Consider the following 25,219-nt stretch of genomic DNA (forward strand, 5'->3'; position numbering starts at 1 on the left):
ATGGCTATAAAATTATTTATAGTAGATAAATATGTAAAATATCTACATTTGTATGTAAACATCACAAATATGAGTATTGAATATAGATGATATGAAGAAAATTATAGCGAGCTATTTATCTAGAAACAATGTAATTAAAAACGAAATAAGGGAAATATTCGCATATACTGTTTGAATGATACAAAGTACAACGATTTAGTATATAAATTGATTTAATTTTTTTTTTTTTGACTTTGTTAATAATAATTGTAGACTTTGAAATGTACCTAATGATAATGTAATAATTGAAATTTTGATTTAAAATTAAGTGACATAATTTGCACGCTGTTAATAACGGCTGAACATGCTGGAACTCAATTGTTACCTGACATCTATGTATACCATGTTCTTTGGCAAATAAATTAATTTGAATTTGAATTTGAATTTGAAATTTAATTAATAAATATATTCACTATTACAAACTAATTTAAATCTGTCGAGTCAGAAAATTCTTAAAAATAAGTTTTTAAAAAATAGTTATTAAAATAAAGTAAAAATTCATAATTAATAATTAATTTATATAATACTAGCTTTCCACCCGCAGCTTCGCCCGCGCAGTCAAAGAAAAACCCGCGTAGGTTCCATTCCCGTGGGATTTCCAGGATAAAACCTATCCTATTTCCCGGGGTAAAAAGTAGCCTATGTCCTTTCTCGGGTATCAAAATGTCTCTAAACCAAATTTCATGCAAATTGGTTCAGTAGTTAAGGCGTGATTGCGCGTGCGCGTTCACGTGAAATCTATTAAATTATTAGTAATAATACTACTTAAATATTTGTCTCGCACTTAGTTTAAAAGAGTAATAATTATTACAGCTTATTGATCAAAAATTGTAATGAAAATGCAACAAGCAACACACACATACACTTGATGTACCTTGTAATTGGCGTACTTATATAAAATGCTCTATTATTTTAATGTATGATTAGCTGTAAAGTCCTTGGTACAAAAAAAACGAATTATAAATAAATAAATAAGTACTAAAGCCATGTATCGTTAAGTACTTATAATATACCCTTACATAAATCCTCGTAAACTATTTCACACTTAGCACAGTAATTATCCAAATTGAAAGGCAAGCATTTATTGTTTTAAATAATTCCATTATATGAGATAACTTACAATAATTACAAATTATTGTCTAGAAATTATTTCAGTACTGTTTTATTTTCATTGTTATAAACCAATAGGTACGCTAACGTTAAATATGGTTAAAGTATTAGTTTACATACTGACTGGTTGTAGGTACATACATTTTTTTCAGATCACAGATGAGAATTTAAAGATGCACACCATTTAAAATGAAGTCTTTATTGGGTCTGATTATTATTGTAAGTAAGTTTGGTGTAGTGTAAATTGATACTGGAAAAATCACTTTCTAATATTTATTATAGTTATAACACCCCGTGGGTAAATCTTACATAGATACCTCGTATGTCCTCCGAGGATAGAGTCGCGGGTGGCCGAATTTTTACCGATTAAAACGCCATTGTGTTCCGCAGCACTGCTCTAGGCAGAACTGCAGGAAAGCTGTGTACTCTACCGAGTGTCCTGCCCAGCAGATACCCATTTACAGGCCATATTTGAGACCCAATAATAACAATATATTAAATAGATGCAAATCTATGATGAAAATCAGTATTTAGGTTTTTCTCCTCGTCGTGTTCCTTTCAAGTTTCATATTTTTATATCCGGAATACATAACCTAAGGCAATAAATTCACTGAATTACAAACATGTGCAACCTAACTAATGAAAAACATTTATATAAAATATTCTGTCCTATAATTTATCCATTCAGACATTTTAAATAAACAATTTATTAAGACAAAATTGATTTTGGTCATAATAATCACAGAAATGGCTTTATATTATATTTTCCAGGCAGCGCTTGGTCTTGACGTTGTATTATTGGGTTATGAAAATTTTAGGGATCATAAAAACTAGGTATTACATATTTTATGAGTTAACAAACGTACGATTCATTACATAATAAAATATTACTAAGTACGCATCATTTAAAATTTAATTGTTGCTATTTACAAAGGTAAAATATTATGAAATCTTTCCATTTAAATTATCAGTGTTTACGTTGAGAATTTTAATATTGAAGGCACAAAGCCACAATCATGTGACAGGCACTTCAATTTGTCTCGTACCTACCTACTTTATTTACAATTTTTGTGTCAGATAAATACTGTGAAATTCCGTATTATCACTTGAAAGAAGCATGCGGTAGTTTATCGTGGACAATAGCCGCTATGATCAGGTCTTTGTTTCATATGAAGATAACGCCTGAAGTGTCCCAACTAATCCATATATTAACTTAACAACGCATACCATATTGCGATTTCATTCAAGCATTTCCCGGTTTATAGGTAACCAAACATGATTGCATCAAGGCTGTTTTAAATGTTTACTTCTCATACACTTGATTTAGAATTACTTTTTTTTATTGCTTTTTTATTGTTCCATTCAAGGATTATTTACTGATGGCTGCAGTAGCCCATGAGCGCTTTGCCAAACATTAACTTTAACTTTTCTACTTTACAACCAAGTTTTAGAGTTTTTAATACTTTAATTATATTATATTGTAATACTATATTGTGTCTTTTATTCTCAGAATATAAGGAATTCTGAATAAATAATCCGGAGTCCGTGATTACTACTTAATATATCAAGCTTAGGTAAAATGCAAAACAAGCAAGCATAATATTAACGAATTACTACTCCATTGTTAGTTTGGGAAGTTATTTGAAAAATCTTTGTTTTTTCATTGAAAGTTCTTAGTAGTACGATATCGATTCTTCTGATAACAAGGCCTTGATCCCTTACGAGATAGCTCATCTAAATAAGATAAGAATAAAGATATATCCTACTTGTTAGGGACAATATTAACACATTTTGATTCATTTTACCTAAATTATTTATGATTCAGTGTCTAATGTCTATAAAAGAACTAGCATTTTTTTTTCATGACAATTTTTCACACACGAAACGATCTGCTCCCATACTAAGCTTTCGCTTGTGTTATGGAAACCAGATGGCTGATAAACATACATATATAATTTTAAATAAATACTTATATATATAGATATTCAACACCCAGACACAGAGCATCTATGTTCATCACACAAATATTTGCCCCGGGTGAGAATCGAACCCACGACCTCTGGCTTGAAAGGCAGGGCCACTATACCATCCAAGCCAATCGGTCACTAATTCACTATACAATAATTATTAATATATGTATATTTATTTACAATTGTTCAACAAACACATAGTATACTAGCTTCCGCCCACGACTTTGTACGTGCATCCCCGTTTTTGCCCGTTCCCGCAAGAATTTCGGGAAATCCTTTCTTAGCGGATGCCTACGTCCTAACATCTACCTGCATGCCAAATTTCAACCCGATACGTCCAGTGGTTTGGGCTGTGCGTTGATAGATCACTATATCAGTCACCTTTGAGTTTTATATATATAGATTTTGTTAATTTCTTTGTCATCTTTCATTCATAGATTCGTGTCTCTAACAGGTAAAATATTGTTTTCTATTATGTCCGAGATAATTACTTTAAAATAAGGAAAACTTTTAACTCCTTTCATCATTAATTGTTATAATTATACAAAATAATAAACGAGTAAAATAATAAAAGAAAAACATTGATATCTAGATGTACCAGATTTATGTGTTTTATTGTCACGAGTGCTCTCGAAATGATACCACCCTGATTGACAATTGATGATATTATTTCTCAGTATTGTATTGAGATTATGTCTAAATAAAAATAATAATTTGGTATTATAAACAGGTGTTCATTGTACGTAGATAGTAAATACTTTATTAATAATACACGATCATATTTAAATATTGTACCGATATATTAGGTTTGGTACTTATATATTAAACTAGTGGTCCGTCCCGGCTTCGCCCGTGGTACATATTTCGCAATAAAAGGTAGCCTATGTCCTTTCTCGGGGATCAAAATATCTCCATACCAAATTTCATGCAAATTGGTTCAGTAGTTTAGGCGTGATTGAGTAACAGACAGACAGACAGACAGAGTTACTTTCGCATTTATAATATTAGTATGTATTTTTTCCATACGCCATTGAAGTATAACTTTTAACGCGTGTACATAAGTACACCCACTTTTTTTTTTAAGCTTTGTGCTAAGCCAGATCATAATCTATCTAAGTGCCAAATCTCATCCAGATGCGATAAATTGTTTTTGCCTACAAAGACAACAAACATAAATCCTTTCCTCTTTAGAAATTTTCGCGATAGTTATGGTTAACTAGCTGTTCCCCGCGGTTTTAGTTTTCAATGGGTTATCTAACACTGAAATAATTTTTCAAGTAGTTCCTGAGAATAGCGCGTTCAAACAAACAAGCAAACAAACTCTTGAGCTTTACGTATAGAATATAATACATAGTTCTTTTATGTTATCTAGATATAAATAATTATTTACAATTTTTTTATTAAAAAAATTTGAAGTAGGCACCTTATTTATGACAAGGCTAAAAACATACAATTTACATAAAAAAATAATTTTCTCCAGGGAAATCATGAAAAGCAAAGCTCATTTCTAACTTGTAATATATTTAAGGTATATAGGTGAGTCTTGATTTCACAACCAGCTCCGAGCAGTTAATGTATTTTATTGTTTACACGTGACTTGTATTAAATCATACACATAATACATACATAATTGCGGACGTTTTGTATCTTCTAAGAATTACAAAGTGTCCATTGTTTTCACCTTCGTAATTAAATAGAGAAATGTAAAAAAGCAAAACAAAATACGTAATTGAATATTAACATAGAGCGAAGGACTTTCTAGATCTCGTTTTAAAACATTCGTGTTATAAAAACTGTGCAAACATAAGGTATTGTGTTTTGTCCGATGTCTGTGACTGGTCGGTCACGTAAACAGTGAATGGTAAGCGTCAATTCTCCGGCGACCACTGCCGCGTCACATTCTCATCTCGCCCTTATCCCTTATCAAGTTATCACCCACTCACACCTCGTGACTCGCATCTTGTGAATTGCCGATTCGATATAGGCGGCTTAGAACGGTAGTACTTGCACTGTAGTCGGATACTGCACCCTGTATCGGATGTGATATTAATATCTGTGTTCACGAATTCATTGGAATACATTAAGCCTTAAAGGCGTCATTTCACTGTCTGACAGGTGAGTTCTACGCCATACATTCTAAATAATATAAAACAAAAATAAAGTTTTACATAAATTGCTTTTTTAGTTTCTGACTGAACAGAAACAAACAAATAAGCATTCATTATAATATTTGTCATTACTTTTAATGTTCTGAAATTAAAGATATTATTAGATAACTTAATAAGAAAATAAATACGTAGTACAATAGCGAATTGTATATAATTTTATTCTGAATAATAATAACAATTAAATTTTAAAGCTCTACAACGGTTTTCTTCGGTCTCTATCTATCCGAAGACGTTATAATATTAATATATTTATCTATCATTATATTTCCTCGACGTATATTTATTACACATATAACCAAGTCTTTATTTTTATTCTTTTAATACATGTATACAATATGATAATAATTTATAACAGATCCCTCTACAATAAACTATTGTTTCAAGCGTGAATTATCAATTATGGCGAAAAAGATGCCGGTTTTCTAAGCCAAAACTTAATGTCTGATTATTATTATTAATTGTATATTATGGTCTACACTCTACATATACATTTAAAAATTTTTAGAATTTTATTGAGCCATAAAAATATTTATTTATGTTAAAATGTACACACAAGAGGAATAGGAACTACTAAATAATATTTCTCAAGAACTTTTCCTTGAGAAGACTGGGTCACGCAACAAATATAGGTGGATAACAATGAAAGAATATTAATTTTAAGGAAAATTGTATACAGAGTAACTGAGATTATTTATAAAAATATATTTAAATGATTTTGATTTATATTATATTTATTGTTATTGTTATTACTATATTGATGAACAGAACGCTAAAACTAATAGAAACATTTTGAATATTTTGGCTCTTATATTACGATACGAGATGATGATATTTTATATGAATAAACATTTTCTCTCTCTTCTTTATTTACTTTTTTTAAGTATCGAAAAAATATCTAAAAAAAACCACACGATTACTACCTATGTTGTAATTTTTTCGAGGACTAGGTCTACGTTTCGTGCGTGAGTATATATTATCCAAACACAATGAGATTTTTCAATGATTTTCAATAGAAAGATTTTTGTAATGTTTATGTTAACACTACACATGTGCCCAGTCATAATCGATTAGCTATTTAACACTATTAACGTGGCAATGTATCCCAATTGACACGACTGAAATTGTATAAGGCCACCACCTTACATTGAATCAGTTAGTGTGCAGGATATTGTGATAACTAATGCATGGATGTCCAACGAACCGGACTGACCGTTAAAAAAACTTATTTAAAATAATCCCCATAATCCCCATCTATTATATTTAAGAAACTGTGTTCAGTGATTGTGTTACAACGTCATAATGGTGAGTCTCTATATCAATATTTTTTTTACGTTATAGTTAAATGCTATTGACTTCTATTAACGCGACTAAAGTGGTAATTACTATTTATTCCTTGATTATATCCTAACAGACGTTAATATTACGAGCGTGACTTTAATGTTATCTGGCAACAACGTTAACTTTAGTACAAACACATTAAATTCATAACCTTTATTGACGTTTTCATGCCGTCTGTAAGATATTAACGTCCCCATGTTTAGTGTATGACAATTGAATACAGTCATTATTTATTAGCGGTATAAAATTTTCCTAATCCTTTTTTTATGTTTTATTAACATTTACATTTTGAACGTATTACACAATTAAATTCTTTGTTGAATTTCCTAAGCCACTGATATTAAAATTGTTTAATTTGACATAAAATTATTAACATAAAATTCATATCGTAAATTCATAACATAATAATAATATGCGAAAAAGATAACAATTTATTTTATTTACAAAATATGCTGCGAACTTTACAGGAAAATTAAGAAAATGCACGTAGGCACATTTTTTATCTTTTCCTTTTCGAAAAAAATAAAAAAACATATTCTCACAATTGAGTTAGGTATGCTAATTTGCACGCCTTCTTACATAAAATTAACTTTCATAAACAGTTTGGTATTTTAATTGTTCATAGCCTATTGAAGTGCGACAGTTTCATAAACTAGGACTAGAAATGATAAAAACACAGTGTTCATAATGTTTATATTAAATCTGAATACATACATACCAGGCTTAATACCGGAAAAATACCAGACTCTAATAACACCTTGTCTTCATATTGTTATCCTACTAATATTATTACTTTATTACTTTAACTATTTTACTTTTTACTAATATTATAAATGTTAGGATGTGTATGTGTTTGTTACTCTTTCACGCAAATACATTACAATGAAATTTAGCACACACATAGAGGGTAGCTTGGATTAACACATAGGATAGTTTTTATCCCGGAAATCCCACGGGAACGGGAACTATGCTGGTTTTCCTTTGAAAACGCGTTCGAAGCCGCGGGCGGAAATCTAGTTCATTCATAGGTTGTTTATAAATACAAATATTTGAAAGATACTAAAATTAAATATTTGTTAAAATGATTAGAAATATTGTTTAAATTAATTGTATTGATATTAATAATCTACACTGATATTATAAAGAGGAAAACTTTGTTTTTTTGTTTGATTGTAATGAATAGGCTCATAAACTACTGGACCGATTTTGATGAAATTTGGCACAGACAATCTTTAGACCCTGAGAAAGAATAGGTAAGGTAGCCTACCTTTTATTGCGAAATATGTACCTAAGGCGAAGCCGGGGCGGACCGCTAGTTAATAATACAAAGAAAAATATGTGAATTATATTCAATTGTTTCAGTAGTAGATAAGATAAGATCGGATTACATACAGGGTAGGTTAGATTCAAGATTATCGCTTATTTACTCAAACGAGACGAGTGGACCAACTTCGTCAAGTGCACCAATGTCAAATATTATTATAGTTCTCACAACCTACCACTACTACATGTAGCATGCTTAAAATCTTAAATACCTACATATTATATTCTTCTGTACTATACTTTTATTAAACTAAGTATAATATTAATATTATTAAATGAACAAATATCTTGCCAAGAAGTGGCAATTGTCTCATTATCGTGCAAGATCTAAAATATTTTAAAAGGTAATACATAATATGTTATTGTGACAGATACAAATAACAAAACTTACGAAAATATACAACCATCGTTGTGTTTATGTACATAGGTAACATGCGATGGCGTAGTGGTTAGTGACCTCGTCTGTTACGTCACAAATTGTGTAGGTATTTTGGCTGAAAATGGTATTTAAAATTTATCTAATCTATTCATCCTCTCCATTCATTTAAATAAGTTCATACTTTTACTATTTACTACTATTTCAACAGTCGAATTGCGTTTACGGGAATCATATCTAAGAATGATATTGTTTTTTATAAAAGTTACCCACTCGTTTCTGGGATTTTAGTTATCACCTTCAGAGATTAGTGCAAAGGGAAAAATGAAGATTGTATCTTTCTTACGTTGTTAAGATTCAAGTGCTAGCTTAAGATATGTTATCATCAAGAATGTAAGAAAGGATAATAATAAGAATACCAATGATATTGAAATATTAAGAATATTTTATTAGTCTGTATATAAATACAAGCAAAATGTTATGTTTATATGTTCGTTATGTTTATATTGTTTATCATAGTAAAATTTAAGATTAAAATAAACATTATATAGGTATACTAGCTTACCACCCGCGGCTTCGCCCGCTTTGTCTTAAACCTAATAAATTATATACTAAAACCTTCCTCTTGAATCACTCTATCTATTAAAAAAACCGCATCAAAATCCGTTGCGTAGTTTGAAAGATTTAAGCATACAAAGGTACAGAGAAAGCAAGCGACTTTGTTTTAATACTATGTAGTGATTTAAAACTAATATGAAATTGGTAGATCATTAGATAGCCTGCATTGCTTTCTATCAATAAATCAAATAAGTAACAGTAATATGATTACAATCACTGAAATAAGTCAAAGAAGTTGCAAAATATATACATTTATATTTATTATATATTTATAATATCTAGCAACATCTTAGGACTTGTCATTTAGCACCTACGGAAGAGACTACTTACTTAAACAACTTTGTCAATTGTTCCATATAATTTCACTAACCGCGATATTGAGAATAAGAGTGCTTTTCCACCGGAGATCTGCTATGCAGGCTGATGCTACGAAAATGTGATAGCTATGCTATAAAATTTTGTGACCATTTCCTCCAATGCTAAGTTTCGTAGCGGAGCGAGTAAAATGTGCTATGAAGATGCGCCACCGCAAAGTAGTTGTGCGAGGATGTTCGCAGCTCGAGCTTTGCGATGTAACGATAGTAAGCGCTATACCTAATATAAGAAACATATCTTAGCTGAGACCATCTCCACCAGTGCTACGCTATGTGCAACAATGAATATGATTGGTGGATATCAGACGCATTCACAGCAACGTAGCATAGCACATCTCTGGTGAAAAAGCACCCTGAAAGCTTCGTACGTAAACATTTGATAACATAGTAAAACGCATGCTATATTATAACGTAATTAAGACTTGTAGTATGATTATTATTATATATGATATTGAAGTATTAAGGTACAAGTCCGAGACGGGCCGCAGACCGCAAACTGCAACAGCAAACTGCAAGCGACGCCACTTGTTTCTATGAACATCTATGAATCGCTGCGCGTTGCGTCTGCAGGCAGCAGTGTCGCCGCGCTTAGAATCAATTTCATAGATGTTCATAGAAACAAGTGGTGTCGCTTGCAGTTTGCTGTTGCAGTTTGCGGACTGCGGCCCGTCTCGGACTTGTACCTTTAATTTCACTTTGAAAGGTTTGAGAGCTGTGATCGTTTTTTACCTTAGTTTTATTAGTTATAACTGCAGTAGATGTGCCAAGCCAGATCCAAGTTCTTCTGATATTTAACAGATATATATGCTATTTTAGAATTATACATACTAATACACAATTAATATCACGTATTTGGTTAAAACAAAACTCCCTGAATATGTATTGAACTTAAATGATGTCATTGAAAACACTCGCGAAAAATTAGCTCTCAATAGGATAAAGATGTGAATCAGTCTTTCACGATATAACTAAAGATGTGCTTGATATTATCTGTTTATTTAATTTTATGCGTAATTTTTGCATAAATGGTAAAACTATGTTATGACGAATCAGAGCTTCTGGAAGAATACTAATTGATTAAAATGAGTTTGAGCTCCCGGCTCATTGTCCTTTAAAATACAAGTATCCAAATTATTGTCTAATTATTATTTCCATTATAAAAAAAAAAATATTAGATTATGACGTTTTGGTTTAAATTTCGTGACAATGAAAACAATTATCATTTGCATTCTTTTATAATATGTTAACAATAATGGAAATTGAACGAAGGGAGCTGAAGGGAGTAGATATGTAAAAAAGTTCTATAAAGTATTTAATTAAAGTATTGCTCATGAATAAACGAAATGATTTCGACTAATAATTACTACTGATGCTTTATTTAAAAATTAAATTGAAAATTACATTACAATGGACACGAAATCCTTAATGGTGATAAACAAAAGGTACCTATGGAATTAAAAATAAAAACTGGCCTAGTGCGAGTAGATCTCACGTACGAAGGGTTCCGTACTATTGGGATCCCCCTAAATATTTTCCTTTTTTTAATTTTTAGTATTTATTGTTATAGCGGCAACGGAAATACATAATTTGTGAAATTTTCAGTTTTCTAGCTATCACGGTTTATGAGATACAGCCTGGAGACAGACAGACAGACAGTAATAGGGTCCCAATTTACCCTTTGGGTACGGACCCCTAAAACTGGCCAAGTGCGAATCAGACTAGCTCACAGGGGGCTCCGAAAAAACCTATTTTTTAGTTATATAAGACATTGCTTTACCAATTTTCAAAATAATGTCTACATTGGAAGTACCTTGTAGGTTTTGATTCCCTTGCGAATGTCAAAATTTGTGAAAAATTGCATCATAAACGGCTGTATCTTTTGATTACGTTGGTTTATAAGTTTGATTTTTTTCAGCATAAATTTCAGCCTTATACCTCCACGCGTTGCTGAGATAAAGGTTCTTAACAGACAGCCCGACAACAAAGTGATCCTATAAGAGTTCCGTTTTTGGCTTTTGAGGTTCGGAAACCTGAAAACAATAAGAAAACTCACTAATAATTTTATTTATGACCTGGATAAATATTCAAGATCGGTGTATTTCTACCATCTTACAGTCTTTTAAATGCCGCGCCGTAACGTAACTAAACACGTCAAAGACTGATTTCGAAACGATGCAATTAGTTCAGTTACTAAAATCAACAAAGGCCAATGTTCCATATGAGGCGGACACATTCACAACTAGCATGCATGAGCAATCCAATTAAAGAATTGTTGGGGGGCTAAGAGTGCGACAGTGTGACGACGAGAAGCGTAAACTACAAATAAACGTGTCATTATGATTGAAAACTCGTGGCCGGTTCCTCGTGAGAGATCATGTGATTGTGATGAGACCACTTAAGCAAATAAATACCGGCCCGGTACCCGCAAACCATTTCTGTCAACATTTGGCGTATCTACCTATTTAATATTGATTAACGTGTTGCATTGAACATGATAAACCAAATGATACAGCTATAACCGGCTATAAAAGCCATTGTTATATTTTATGTATGTGTTGATGGAACCAATAAAAGTAAAATATTATTGCAATCAATCTTCGTATAGAAGAGCACTTCGTACAAGTATTTAATATTTGCGAATGTATTTTGATCACTTGCATATATTTCTGTTACTGATTGAAGTGAAACTTTTTTATCGGGGTTGGAAAAAAATTTAGTGTAACATTTGTCGTTACGCGTGAAATTTTTCCGTTACGCGCCATCTTTTTCTTATCCCTACCACGCGTGATTGGACGTATTTCTGTAAAGTTGCACATATTAAATTATTTTTTGAAAAATAAAGAAGTTTCACTTCTTACGTGTGTACACAAGTACACGCACACATTTTTTCTATAAGAGATTAATAAAAAAGCATTAAAAATGTTATGTATGAAACAATAAAATAAGAAGGTAATTGAAACAAATGAAAAACAATAATAAACAAACTAGGATTGAAATATGTGAATCAAATCCATGTTTATATGCTCTATACTAAACAAAGATACATGAAAACAAACAACGGATTTGACAAAGATTACAGCACGCAAGCAAATTAGATTTTGTTCTTCGAATCTTAAATTGTGCAAATTGAATTTGCATCGCAACAATGTATCTTGAAAAAAAAAAGATTCACATTTATAAATTATACAACCACACCAAAAGTTGGTATTCCAAATGTTTATAGACCGGGAGATGGCGACAGAAATTATTAGGTCATTTATACTAGTACGGCGGTTCTTCAGAGGTCTTAGTACGCAATAACAAAATGAAAAATGATGGAGTCATAGCGCTGGTACCGGTGGCCCAATCGCGCGAGCATTAGTCAAACTCTTCGAATAAATTACGCGAATGCGTTAATTGAAAAACAATAACAATTCAATTAACGTATTCGCGTTGGTATGGTGGGCTGTAACACAGACTGGATAAGTATGGCATGACACTACCACCAACTTCTTTTTTATGGGCTATCAAAAAATCCTAAAATTTTTGTGAAACAAATCAGATGATACTCGTTATTTTTAGCCGCCAGTACCAACGCACTAACCATAATTTCCTTTTTGTCATCGCGTACTTAGACCTCTGAAAAATCTTCATACTGGTACAAAATATGACCTAATAATTCTTGTCCCTATCTCCCGGTCTATAACATATGAAAGCAGGTATTTTGATGCTGAGTGACAAAATATCCAAAAGTATTATATAAGGATAAGAAAGGTCCTCAAGCAATTATGCCTATATCATCCCGACGGAGTTTAATAATTTTTTTCCACTTTTTCACATGTATGTACATTATCCTGTAATTTTTTAAATAATAATATGGTGTTTCTGTAATTCAGTATATTATGGAAAATTAACTGCTAGACTAAATCTATGCAAATGTTCTTAGCGGATGGTCATCGCTTACCATCAGGCCAACCAGCTCGGATTTCCACTGTAACATAAAATAATAATTAATAAAAGAATAAATTAAAATTTAACTTCTCCCTTTTTTGTAACAGTATCTCTACAGCTCTATATAGATAATTATGAAAATAATAGAAGTAGGTAGTGAGGTATAACGTTATATCGCCGTCCCCGGAGAATAAAATTATAACTGCCATTACGATAGTTTATTGCTATGCCATATTTGAAACCTACGTAGGTAGTATTAGTATTCATCTATACAATTTTTTGTTGAATCAGTAGCTGTACATCGTCAAAAACATCCACACAAGGTAGGAAGGAAAAGGAATTTGCCCCCTTGTAGTTCCTAAAGTATTGACCGTACAAAAAAAATAGAGAAAATAATTGAAAGAAAATGTTAAGGGCCATTAGTAAGTGAAAACTTATTGATTTACGGATTGGACTGATTTTTATGAGCTATAATTGAAAATATTGATGTTGTTTCGCACTGAAATTTCTAATATGTATGTGTGATGGGATGACTGTTTCCAAAACACGATTAGAAAAATTTTGCTCGATAAAAATATCCTGTTGATTATGAAAATGAAGCCTCTAAAATATCATATAAATGTCATACAACCGTATTTTACGATAATAATTCATATAAAATCACAAATACATAGGTACCATACCTTCTCGATTTCGTGACTGTTTTAGATTTAGTAAATACTAAATAATTATTTTCATTCACTTTTTGATAAAAATGTGAATGGCGCTTACGATTTTTAAACACCCCACGCCTGAGAACTTTCGATATAATCATCTGGACATATCAAGGAATAACTGTAGCGATTTTCATAACTATTTCATTTTCGGCTTAATTTTCGTGGGTTATCAATGTGGCGTATTACCCGTGGTCCCCCCGCTATGACCTTACTGGTGGGTCTACAGGAAATATTTTTTCATCGTGGACCCACTGCTATAGAATGATATGACACAGTGGGTCTACGGGTACTTAAATTTAAAATAATTTTACCCGTGGTCCCCCACTACCTATCTATCTATTTTTATACTATCTGCACTTCCCAGTTTATGTCCTGCGTAATTATTTCGAATTAACACTTAGTTTCGAATAGTTCGAATAATCCTGCCTCGATAGTAGTAAAGCATGGCAATTGGCAGCGGGGGACCACGGGTAAAAATTACTTTAAATTCAAGTGCCCGTAGACCCACTGCCATATCATTCTATAGCAGTGGGTCCACGGGGAAAAAATATTACCCGCATATGACCAGTGGGTCATAGCGGGGGGACCACGGGTAAATACGTCATCAATGTAAGCACATCAACAAAGTCAAGCTAGGGATATTTTATATTGTACGAATATATAAAAATTTATGAAGAATTGTGACATATTGTTAATGGAACTTGGAAGAATTACAGATCATTTTCGGGTCAGATTTTTTTGGTAACTTGGATGATAAGGATCTTCATTTCTCGATAGAAAATTATAAATTTTGACTAGAATTTGGATTTTTTTTTCAAAAATTCACTTTTGCCACCTTTCATATTAATTTACTTTTTATGGGTTCAAAAAACTTACAATTGTTTGTTTATCGTGAATTGCTTTAAAATTTTCTGTAGGCGCCTTTAATTAATTAATAAAACATAGTAACTAATGAACAAATAAATAGATGTATTAAATCAGTAAATAGAAATAAACATACGTCTTAACCCTATCTGTTAAATGGAATGGGTGCACTATAAATAAAAAAAGAATTATTACAAAAATATTTTGTAATTTTCCGCATTTTTACTTGCCTGCTGGTTTTAATGCGTTACATAATTGTGTTAATAGAGAAAACATGAAATATAATATACTATAATCATGAGGACATTATTTACAAAATATATTATCTGAAATGGTATTGTAATCTGTCCGCCGTTGAGGATTTTCAGTTCCTTGTCAAACGTTGCGAGTTGCGCTTGAGTCGCCTCATGTTTATAACGAGCAAATACGAATTTGTGCATATTTAAAAAATATTGTTATTTAAAATATATTATAATGACATCAAATAAATAGGTATTTCATTTTTTAAAGTTAATGTATGATTTATATAACAAAGGTAATATATTGTATTAGGTACTGCAGTTTAAACCTGTGGTTTAAACTTTGTGTTGTTCTTAAAGTTAATCTTATTATTAATACTTTAATACAGCTTTTATAATTATTCATAAAATTAATCCGATAACGACCAATAGTATACGGTAATATAAAGTACTTAAATTTTTTTAATATATATACATTTTTTTTTTTCAGGTTCGAAAAACGAGCGTCCGAATGACAGCGATAAAGGAATATCCATTCGACCTGAGTGATTTGCAAAATCAACAAAAGGCGGAAAACTTGCCACCGCCTCAATATAGCGAAAAGCCTCTGACCACGAACATAGCACCGCAGACTACAGCAACTGCAGCAACTACAGACGGCAAAAGAAAAGTCTCTATAATGGCTGATGAAAATAGCAAGGACAGAGAGAAAATGCCATCTGAAAGGTGGGTGATATTTAAATTTAAAAAGTTGTTATGAAGTTAAACTATGTGTTAGACATAGGTTACACGCTCAGTCTGGCGTCAGTTCAGTCCATCAGTCTACTCAGAATGACGAGAGAATTATCGTCTAACCGGTTGACTGACGGACTGATGGTTCAGAATACCCGTGTAGCCGGCCAGACTGAGCGTGTAACCTATGAATTAAACTTTTAAATAATGAAAAGATGATTAAAGAGTTCAGTATCATGCGAGTGTTGGTAAACCAAGTAGATATGGAGAATTTTGTTTATTCGTTTTTCAAAAATTTTATGTGTTTTTCGGAGTTATATTTTATTTTATTATTCCAGTGATCATTAGTCATATTCAAAATCATCAGAAATTTATATTATATTATATTATAGTTGGTAATCTCATGAAATACATTATAATTTAACGGTTTTACAGTGACAGATACATAGTTTATAGTCACATAACAATTTTTCAATGTTCTAGAATCTAGAGCATTTATTGTTGAAATCCAGCAGGTGACTCTAATATAACAATATCCATACGATGATAATAATAAATCTATACTAATACTAGCTTACCGTCCGCGGCTTCGCCCGCTTTATCTAAAACCTAATAAATTTTATACTAAAATCTTCCTCTTGAATCACTCTTTCTATTTAAAAAACCGCATCAAAATCCGTTGCGTAGTTTTAAATATAAAAAGGGACATAGGGAGAGAGAAAGCGACTTTGTTTTATACTATGTACCTAGTGATTATAAAGAGGAAAGTCTACTGAACCGATTTCAAAAATTCTTTCACTATTAGAAAGCTGCATTTTCACTGAGCAACAATGGTTTTATCCCGGAAATCCCATGGCAACGGAAACTATGCGGGTTTTTCTTTGAAAACGCGGGCGAAGCCGCGGGTGGAAATCTAGTAATAATAATAAAAGCAAAGCACCACGCCTACAACTTTATATGAGCAATAACGGAGTCTAAACATAAAATTAGCGATTAATTATGCATTGCGTGCTAATGATAACATAAAACCTGTAAATTTCTCACTGAAAAAGTGGGTAATTAAATTGATTGAACAATTAATGTTCCTGAGAAATGCCGTTTAGTAGTTAATAAAAAATGATAGAGAAAATACAAAAAAAAATCTAAAATAACAACTTATAACAAAAGGTTTTAATTGTATTTTTAACAGTAGATAATTAATATTTAAACGTTATAAAAATGTATAACGATTCAACTCTCCAAAATATTTTATATTTTTATAGTTAACTAGTTTTCCACTAACAGCATAGCCCGCGCAGTCAAAGAAAAAACCTATCCTATGTCCTTTCTCGGGTATCAAAATATCTCTATACCAAATTTCATGCAAATTGGTTCAGTAGTTAAGGCGTGATTGAGTAACAGACAGACAGACAGAGTTACTTTCGCATTTATAATATTAATATAGTATGAATTTACTTTAATATACGTTATTAATTGTTATCCGCTATTTATATATCATAACTAGCTTACGGCCCGCGGCTTCGCCCGCTTTCTCTAAAACGATTTGAGATTTAAACTATCCTATCTCTCAAGTTGGATCGAACTGCACATGGTGTGCGAATTTTATTATAATCGGTTAAGTGGTTTAGGAGTCCATTGAGGACAAACATTGTGACACGAGATTTATATATATTAAAGAAAAGAATATCATGATCGAAATATATCTCTTCGCACGATTAATTTTTATTTAATTACATAAGGTGAGATCTTTTCATTTACCTATGCGCTTAGAAGAATTATACTTTTACTACTACCAAATTGTATATTTTCGTAATTCCAAATCGAGTTATTGAATATATTGAAGAGCATCTATACATATGAATAATAGTTAAAAAAAATTACTTTCATAAGGTAAGTAAATACATAAGTACATTATACATACATATTCGGTTTTCATTACAAATAATACATCCTACTCTACTGATATTACAAATGCGAAAGTTTGTATGGATGTATGGATGTATGGATGTTTGTTACTCTTTCACGTAAAAACTACTGAACCGATTACAATGAAATTTAGCACACATATAGAGGGTAACTTGGATTAACACATAGGATAGTTTTTATCCCGGAAATCCCACGGGAACGGGAACTATGCGGATTTTCCTTTGCAAACGCGGGCGAAGCCGCGGGCGGAAACCTAGTATTATATGAAGCGTTTAATTTTGAAGACACTTTAAATAATCATAATTTTAAGAACGTTAGTAATTAAAAGTAGAGGTACATCATTTAATAATAAGTGATATAACTTCCTAGATTTTACTCCAAAAGCCTTCTAAAGGCTGATCTGAACGATAATTTCCAAAGAATGTCGCTTTGTTCGACTTGCATATTTTCCAATGTCTGCCTTTACATTCAATTAATAATGTACCGTAATTAATGTTTGATAAACAAGAAAAAAATTTCTTCGTATTGATTATTTATATCCTTAAATCACCCTTTTAAATATAAAGACAATCTATGTGAAAGGCTACATAATAAATTAACAAATACTTCCACATGCACAGATTGCTGATGATGTTTTTTTATTCAAATACATACTCTTAAACTAGTACTACTAATCTTTATGCATAATAAAAATTTCCTCTAAAATGTGTTAATGTCCATACAGTTTTATTAACGGCTAGCAATTGGAGACCAGGCGGATATGGCTTGTGTAGTCGTACCTTTCACTTGTACACCGACAATTATTATTACAAATCTACATAACATAGAGCATTAACAACATTCATCTTTAGCGACCGTCACGTGACTATATTTTGTGAAAGGTACAGCGGTGGCTGATGAAGTAAGAGCTATGATGATGTATGCGCTACTGCCTGTCCGTAGCTCAACTTATTTGGCCATCCCAATATGCGTACTCGTATACTAACAACTTAAACGCTTCACCGGCCCAACTTGGCCCGATGAATCACTTGACAGTCACGTGCCTTTAGTATTGAAACCTACATTGTAATCGTTACGAATTTTATGTATGATTTAGGTACGCCCACATGACTACAATAGATGATCGTAAAATTTTAAAACAAAATATATTACTTATAATCATTCCTCACATTGACGTATACAAATATGAAATAACTTAAAACAAAATCAACGTTAGTCGTTAAATGACATGTGAGGAATCACATTTGAGTTGATGATGATTCTGTTTTTTTTTTTTATAAACTCTAGTTAACAAAATTTAAATTAGCAACAAAACTATTCGGTTCTAAATCCCGAAATTATTTAGTATTTTCACATACCTAGGTATTAAATTTCAAAAATGGAATATGACACTGAAGCTTATCTCCCCTTTATATAAACAGTTCGGTAGGTGCACACAAATATATCCAGCACATCAAAATTAAATCTGATCAGTAGTGTATTTTTTTTAGTTTTACATAGGTAAGTATATTTTTTTTGATCGGATAAATACAATGCCCTATTGGCTATTACCCACATCGGACCCATAATTCGACCCAAGAATATTGTTTCTATACATAGATAATAATCATAGATTTGATATTTGGACGGGAAGTAGCTGTATACACAAAAATCAATATAATTTTATAAATAGAAGTCAATATATCTTGGCAATAATAATTTGTCTTGAAAAAGTCGTTCATCACAATCATGGGTTTAATGCCTCATAGCTTATGCACGTCAAATTTACCTCTATACAAGCTTTGTTTCTGAATGACGTAGTCACAGTTTTTGAAACATTTGTTTAATTATTATTAAGTATTGTAGTGAGCATTGACTCGTCATTCAGTTGCTTGACACTTGCGCGCCGGCGCAGCCGCTACCCTTTTCGCGAATTTGCATGCTTGCGATCGGCAAAGCATTTATCGTCAGCCAATAAGAATTTAGCCGGCCGGCGAAACCCAGCATTGTTAGGCAGTCACGTGCCAGGGGTGAGAGGAAGCGGGCGGCTCGACTTGGCTGTACCGTCTCCTATAAGATGCACACACGGTATCGCATAGGTATGGAGTGTGCTGAATCGAACGGCATGCCCTCGCGCACATTTGAAACCCGCGCACCTTAACGTTCGATTGCGAGTGTACAAGACTCTTTGAGTGCCATGTAGGATGTCTCACAGTAGCCTCAGTCACTATGACACCTATCTCCCATCAGACTCGTCACTTGAGACCGACGCACTCAACAGACATTGGTAAGTCTAATTATATTGTACAATTAAATCAACCGTCAAACAACGGAATAAAAACCTTACACATGGTTTCTATCAACGTTAATTAGGCATTTTTACACAGTCTTTTTTCTTTAAAAATGTTAGTACCCTACTACATATATTAAAAAAAAAATTACAGATAATAGGTAATAGTTAATTTATAAATCAAATATAAATATTGTTAAAGAAGATTCAATTAATCATTAATTAATATTACTAGTTAAATACATCAATAAACATTATAGATGTTTATTCTAATGGTAATAACCTACCTATGTACGAAAGCTCACTCAACTCCGTTTCATCCGTTCATCATAATTCATAGCTTATGTTATTAAATAATAGTTTAATTCAAATTAAGTCGAACAACTGCAACGCCAACCTGATAATAATCAAACAAAATCATGAATTTACCTCTTCTGATTTACTTACATGCATTTCACCTTCTTTGTGCAAGTAATTAAAAAAATAATTTCGCAACGTTTAAATAACGGTCTGAAATTTTATCTGAAGCCGTATCTCTATGTGAAAGCTTAGACGTTTTTGATATATAAGTGCTTGTAATTTAATCAGTTCCGAATAGCTGGAATCATTAGTGTGGATGAAATTTAAGACACGAAGTTAATAATCTAGCACCCATAAGACTTAGAAACTATTAGTTTCATTAGGACATTACATTAGCTCTCATTACCATGAGAAAGTAATAATACAGATTTTCCTTAAATTCAATTTAAATTTTAATTGATTATTTAAAAATTTAATACAAAATGTAGGTGTTCATTAATTTATAAGAATTCCACTCGTCGCGTTTTTAAATGAAACTAGGTCATTATACCCAAGTATAAAAATATCCGTGGTAAACCGGTAAATATTAAATTGCAATCATCAAACTTGCTAAAGTAGGTACCTACCTATGATTCGTTCCAATAATAAGAAAAAAATATCGTTCACCATGGCCGATATGGCGAGGCTAGCCATGCGTCGCGGTACAATGACCATGCAACGCATTATGCATATTACGATATTTTATTAGCTCAGTTTTATTTACTTTTATATACTATAGTAAAAACAAATAACAAAAATCCGTCACTCAAAAATAACATAGCGTGTTATCTAATAAAGAAAACTTTTATCAATTGAACTTAATTGAAATGTCACTTTACTGCACCTTGCATTCACAAAAACCTTGGCAGTCACATGATTTACACTTTTATGGGCAAAGCAATTCAACCTTTTGCAAGTGCATGGCCCAAGCAATGCCAATATAAGTAGAACATTTCATGCCCTTGACAGTTTAACGGAATATTTAGGTTTAAAATTAATTAATTTTTTTAGTGACTAAGTACACCTCAAATTAATTGTATGAAAATATATTCATGATAAGTAAGTATCAATCTATAGCGATATTTGTAACAATACCTAGTATCTATACTATAATATTATAAAGCTGAAGAGTTTGTTTGTTTGTTTCTTTGAACGCGCTAATCTCGGGAACTAGCTGGTCCGATCAGTGCCGGATTAGCCACGTAGCAAGAGTAGCAAATGCTACGGGCCCCGCGACTCGGGGGGCCCCGCGGTCTAATACCTCTGACCGTAAAAAAATATTAATTTATAATACACGTACCGTAAAAAAAATACACGTACCTACCACGAGAAACGTTGGTATCAAAATCTACAACAATAATTTAAAATTTTACCACGTTTCTACAATTATTGAGCGCTGGCTACACCAAAAGTTGTGTTGTACTGCTTGCACTGCGCTACACGCAAGTTGGTAGCACGGCAAAACTAACAGGGGAATCCCCTGATATTGTCATCGAACGAGCTAGTCGTAACAACCCGATCAAATAAAATAGGATTCTATCGACTATCAAACCTTAGATTACAAAATAAAAGGCAGATGGAGCATGACAATCATCCATCGCCCTTGTCAAAGAAAATACGAAATCAAAAACGAATACGAACCTTTTTTTTTTTTATAGTGGGGAAATCTTCCAAAGATACCCACGGCCCCCGGGGAAGGAGCCGTGGGTTATGTCGGATTCTTACCGACTAAAACCCCACTGTGTTCCGTCGAACCGCTTTAATGAGGGGGCCGCGGGTATTTGTTAGAATTCTTCCACAACCCCCTCGGCGGAACGAATACGAACCTCCGCCAGTGCTATAGCGATTATAGTGTCATGCAATACGTCAAAAGGGGTTTGCTATTTTAGTAAAAAAATGCTGTCTTGTGATATTAAAACGCTGTAAAATTTGTTCCCGAAAACAAACAAAAAGATAAAACATCGTTTTACAGGTTCTCTGTAGATTATTTGGCTTATTTAATTTTGTATACAAATAATAATTTTACATATACGAATAACGAAGGAATACAAAAAAAACTTCAAAGTTCAACGTATGCTGCCAGTATTTTGAAAATGAATTTGCCATTTTTATGGGTAAAACGGTAAAATTAGATTGCAATGTCACCTCATAAATCAAAATCGGTTCATACTGCAGGGCGTGCCAAAGAAATATTATACATAGATACACTCGAAAAACAACCCTCTTTCTTCCGTCGTCGGGGAAAAATTTGGGAAAATTTTCAATATCTGGTAACATAACAGTTAACACCCACACAGAAGCACCGTGTACGTACAGTTTTATTTAATACCCTTTAACTTGAGAAACTATAGCAAACGAAGGGCCTCTTGACAGAATTTGCTACAGGCCCCGCGCTGGCTTAATCCGGCACTGGGTCCGATTTGAAAAATTTTTTCGGTGTTAGATAGCCCATTTATCGAGGAAGCTGGAAGGTTATAATAGGCTATATATCATCACGCTACGACCAACAGGAGTGGAGCCACGGGGAGCAGCTAGTTATTAATATAGAGAATTGAGAAATATTTATCTATTTGAATAAACAAAATTTCGATTTAAAGAAGAATGCAAAATGACTATTGTTGAATATTTACTTTCTGGTATTTATAGATATAAGGAGCACTATTATTTTTTTATTATATAAAATAAATTTTAATCAGCAGGAATGGCCGAGTATCTGGACAAGCGGAGGGGCCATCGCGCCGAAAAAGCAACCTGCACAATGCCATGGCGGCTGAAATGGATTCATCTTGGGGTATGCATTAAATAATTATTATATAGTATAAAGTAAATAATATAGTAAGGTACTATTACGTTTTACAACGCAAACAGTTTATTTTTATATAATTATTGGAGACATGCCTTATTCGTATATAGCCCTCAAGCAATAATTATGTTCACCTGTCCTTTCTCATCTTCAATAATAATTATATCGATTAACGAAAAACCTTCAGTAACACATCACCTTCTGTGGCGGTAATACAAGTTGTTTTATTTGCAGATCGGCCGGCGCATATAGAAGGTAGATATAAAAAATACTCAACGACATCATCAATTTATTCCAAGAAGGCTTTATCACATCACAGTGAACACATCGAGAGGTATGTGGATTTGTTTTGTTTCGAATGGAATTCTAAACTGGTTTTGTTTCGAATGTGCTTAAGCGATTTAACTGTATCTTAATCTGTTTTGTGTAGATCGTGGTGGTACGCTTGTTGCCAGAAGTGTCACAGCGAAGAGTCCGGAACTCCGTCGTGGGAGCCTCCGCACTGGCAAAAAATTTGCCCGTACCCGCTATGTCCTTCATACAGACACTTTGCTCAAAACGTTTCAGTATTATTAATTGGTGAGTAACTCTATGAATCTTATATAATGGTATTCAACCTTATAATAAATAATTATTATTTCATTCTAATAAATGAATAAATGATAAATGGAGCATGTGCATAACTAGATGTTTTTAATGAGCTAGAATATTTTATCCTTATTAAGTTCTACGTTCCGATATATCAAATTATTTGCACTAAAAATTACAACCTTAATTCATGCTAAAATGTTTACTATAAAATAGTTTTCTATTACAAATAATCTACTTGCTTAGCATTGACATCATCGGTGCGCAGTACTTTATGTAACTAATCGAATCAAAACCGTGACTATGTCACAAAAAATTTCCGATAATGGAACCACCAATTTGCTCTTTTTTAAATATCTATACAAAATACCTTACCTATCACCAAAGTGCCTCCATTTTTTGGTTTAAAAGTAGAAGTTTTAATAAAGTTTTATTTCAACGTAATTGTGATTCGATATTGCTTCACTAGGTATGTACATAGTATAAAACAAAGTCGCTTTCTATGTCCCTATATCCCTTTGTAGGCTTAAATCTTTAAAACTACGCAACGGATTTTGATGCGGTTTTTTTATATAGATAGAGTGATTTAAGAGGAAGGTATTTATTATATTAGGTTTTAGACCAAGCGGGCGAAGCCTATGTTGCGGTAAGCTAGTCGCCTATAAAACGCTATTTTCTGCTTGCGATACAAGCGTCATAGACGAATATAAAAAAAAATCGTACGTAATTTTCTTATAATGGGTTCCTTGTAGTTCCTAGTCATTCAATATTTTATGGAGTTTTAACTTCTGATGGATAAAGGCGTTTCATGTCTGAAAATTTGAAAAATATTAACCACCGTTTTCAGGAAACATATTCTAAGAATTCCTCGTCTGTCATTCCATGGTCATTCCACTGTTCACAAAATCTTGTCTATGCAGGAAATGTGTGCAGTGTGGACGTCTATTTCATGAACAAGAATAACGGCATATTATATTTTTATTCTATAAATTAATGTGATTAAACTCAGGGTCCTATCCTGTTCCATTCCAAATGTTTTAATAATGGAATAATGTTCGTCTTTTTATTCTAAATCTTATCCTACTATATTGTATAGTTATCTAATACAAAAGTTATCTTTAGCAAATCGCTCTTTGACAAATTGGAATGGATAAGTAGGATTAGTTTTATTCAGTTTTGAGTTTCATTAGATACACTTATCCATTCTTGTTTTATTTTACAGGTATTTTAGTTTGGGTGACAATATGGATAATATTAGGGGAAACAGCAGCACCCGGTGGGCAGCTGTTTACGCTCGCCGTGATGACTATAGCGGCGTACTTCGGCGGATGGCTTATGGTGAAACTTACCACACTGCCGGCGCTAATCGGGATGTTAATTGTGGGAATAATCCTAAAAAACATTGGTTTTGTTAATTTCAATTCCGATTACCAACACGTATGCTCTTATATAAGGTGAGCGCAAAACAAATTTGAAATTATAATTTGTGTTTGCGTG

General features: G+C 32.4%; 1 protein-coding gene across 6 annotated transcripts in view; it reads left to right on the forward strand.

The window, feature by feature from the left end:
- The window catches only part of LOC123706022 (sodium/hydrogen exchanger 9B2-like), a 32,668-nt gene that overhangs the window by 1,352 nt on the left and 6,097 nt on the right, over positions 1-25,219 (forward strand). The window contains exons 1-6 of one of the 6 annotated variants that reach the window (XM_045655145.1): positions 5,134-5,234; positions 15,556-15,791; positions 23,028-23,122; positions 23,369-23,468; positions 23,565-23,713; positions 24,945-25,176. In XM_045655145.1, coding sequence (XP_045511101.1) covers positions 15,577-15,791; positions 23,028-23,122; positions 23,369-23,468; positions 23,565-23,713; positions 24,945-25,176 — 791 coding nt within the window. In that variant the 5' untranslated portion in view covers positions 5,134-5,234; positions 15,556-15,576. Of the gene's footprint in view, positions 1-5,133; positions 5,235-6,456; positions 6,590-15,555; positions 15,792-19,680; positions 19,990-23,027; positions 23,123-23,368; positions 23,469-23,564; positions 23,714-24,944; positions 25,177-25,219 lie in introns of those variants that run through there. The other 5 variants (XM_045655144.1, XM_045655142.1, XM_045655143.1 and 2 more) reach the window with 5 other exon arrangements.

The sequence above is a fragment of the Colias croceus genome, chromosome 3 (genome assembly GCF_905220415.1).
Source record: "Colias croceus chromosome 3, ilColCroc2.1".
In the NCBI taxonomy this organism is placed as follows: domain Eukaryota; kingdom Metazoa; phylum Arthropoda; class Insecta; order Lepidoptera; family Pieridae; genus Colias; species Colias croceus.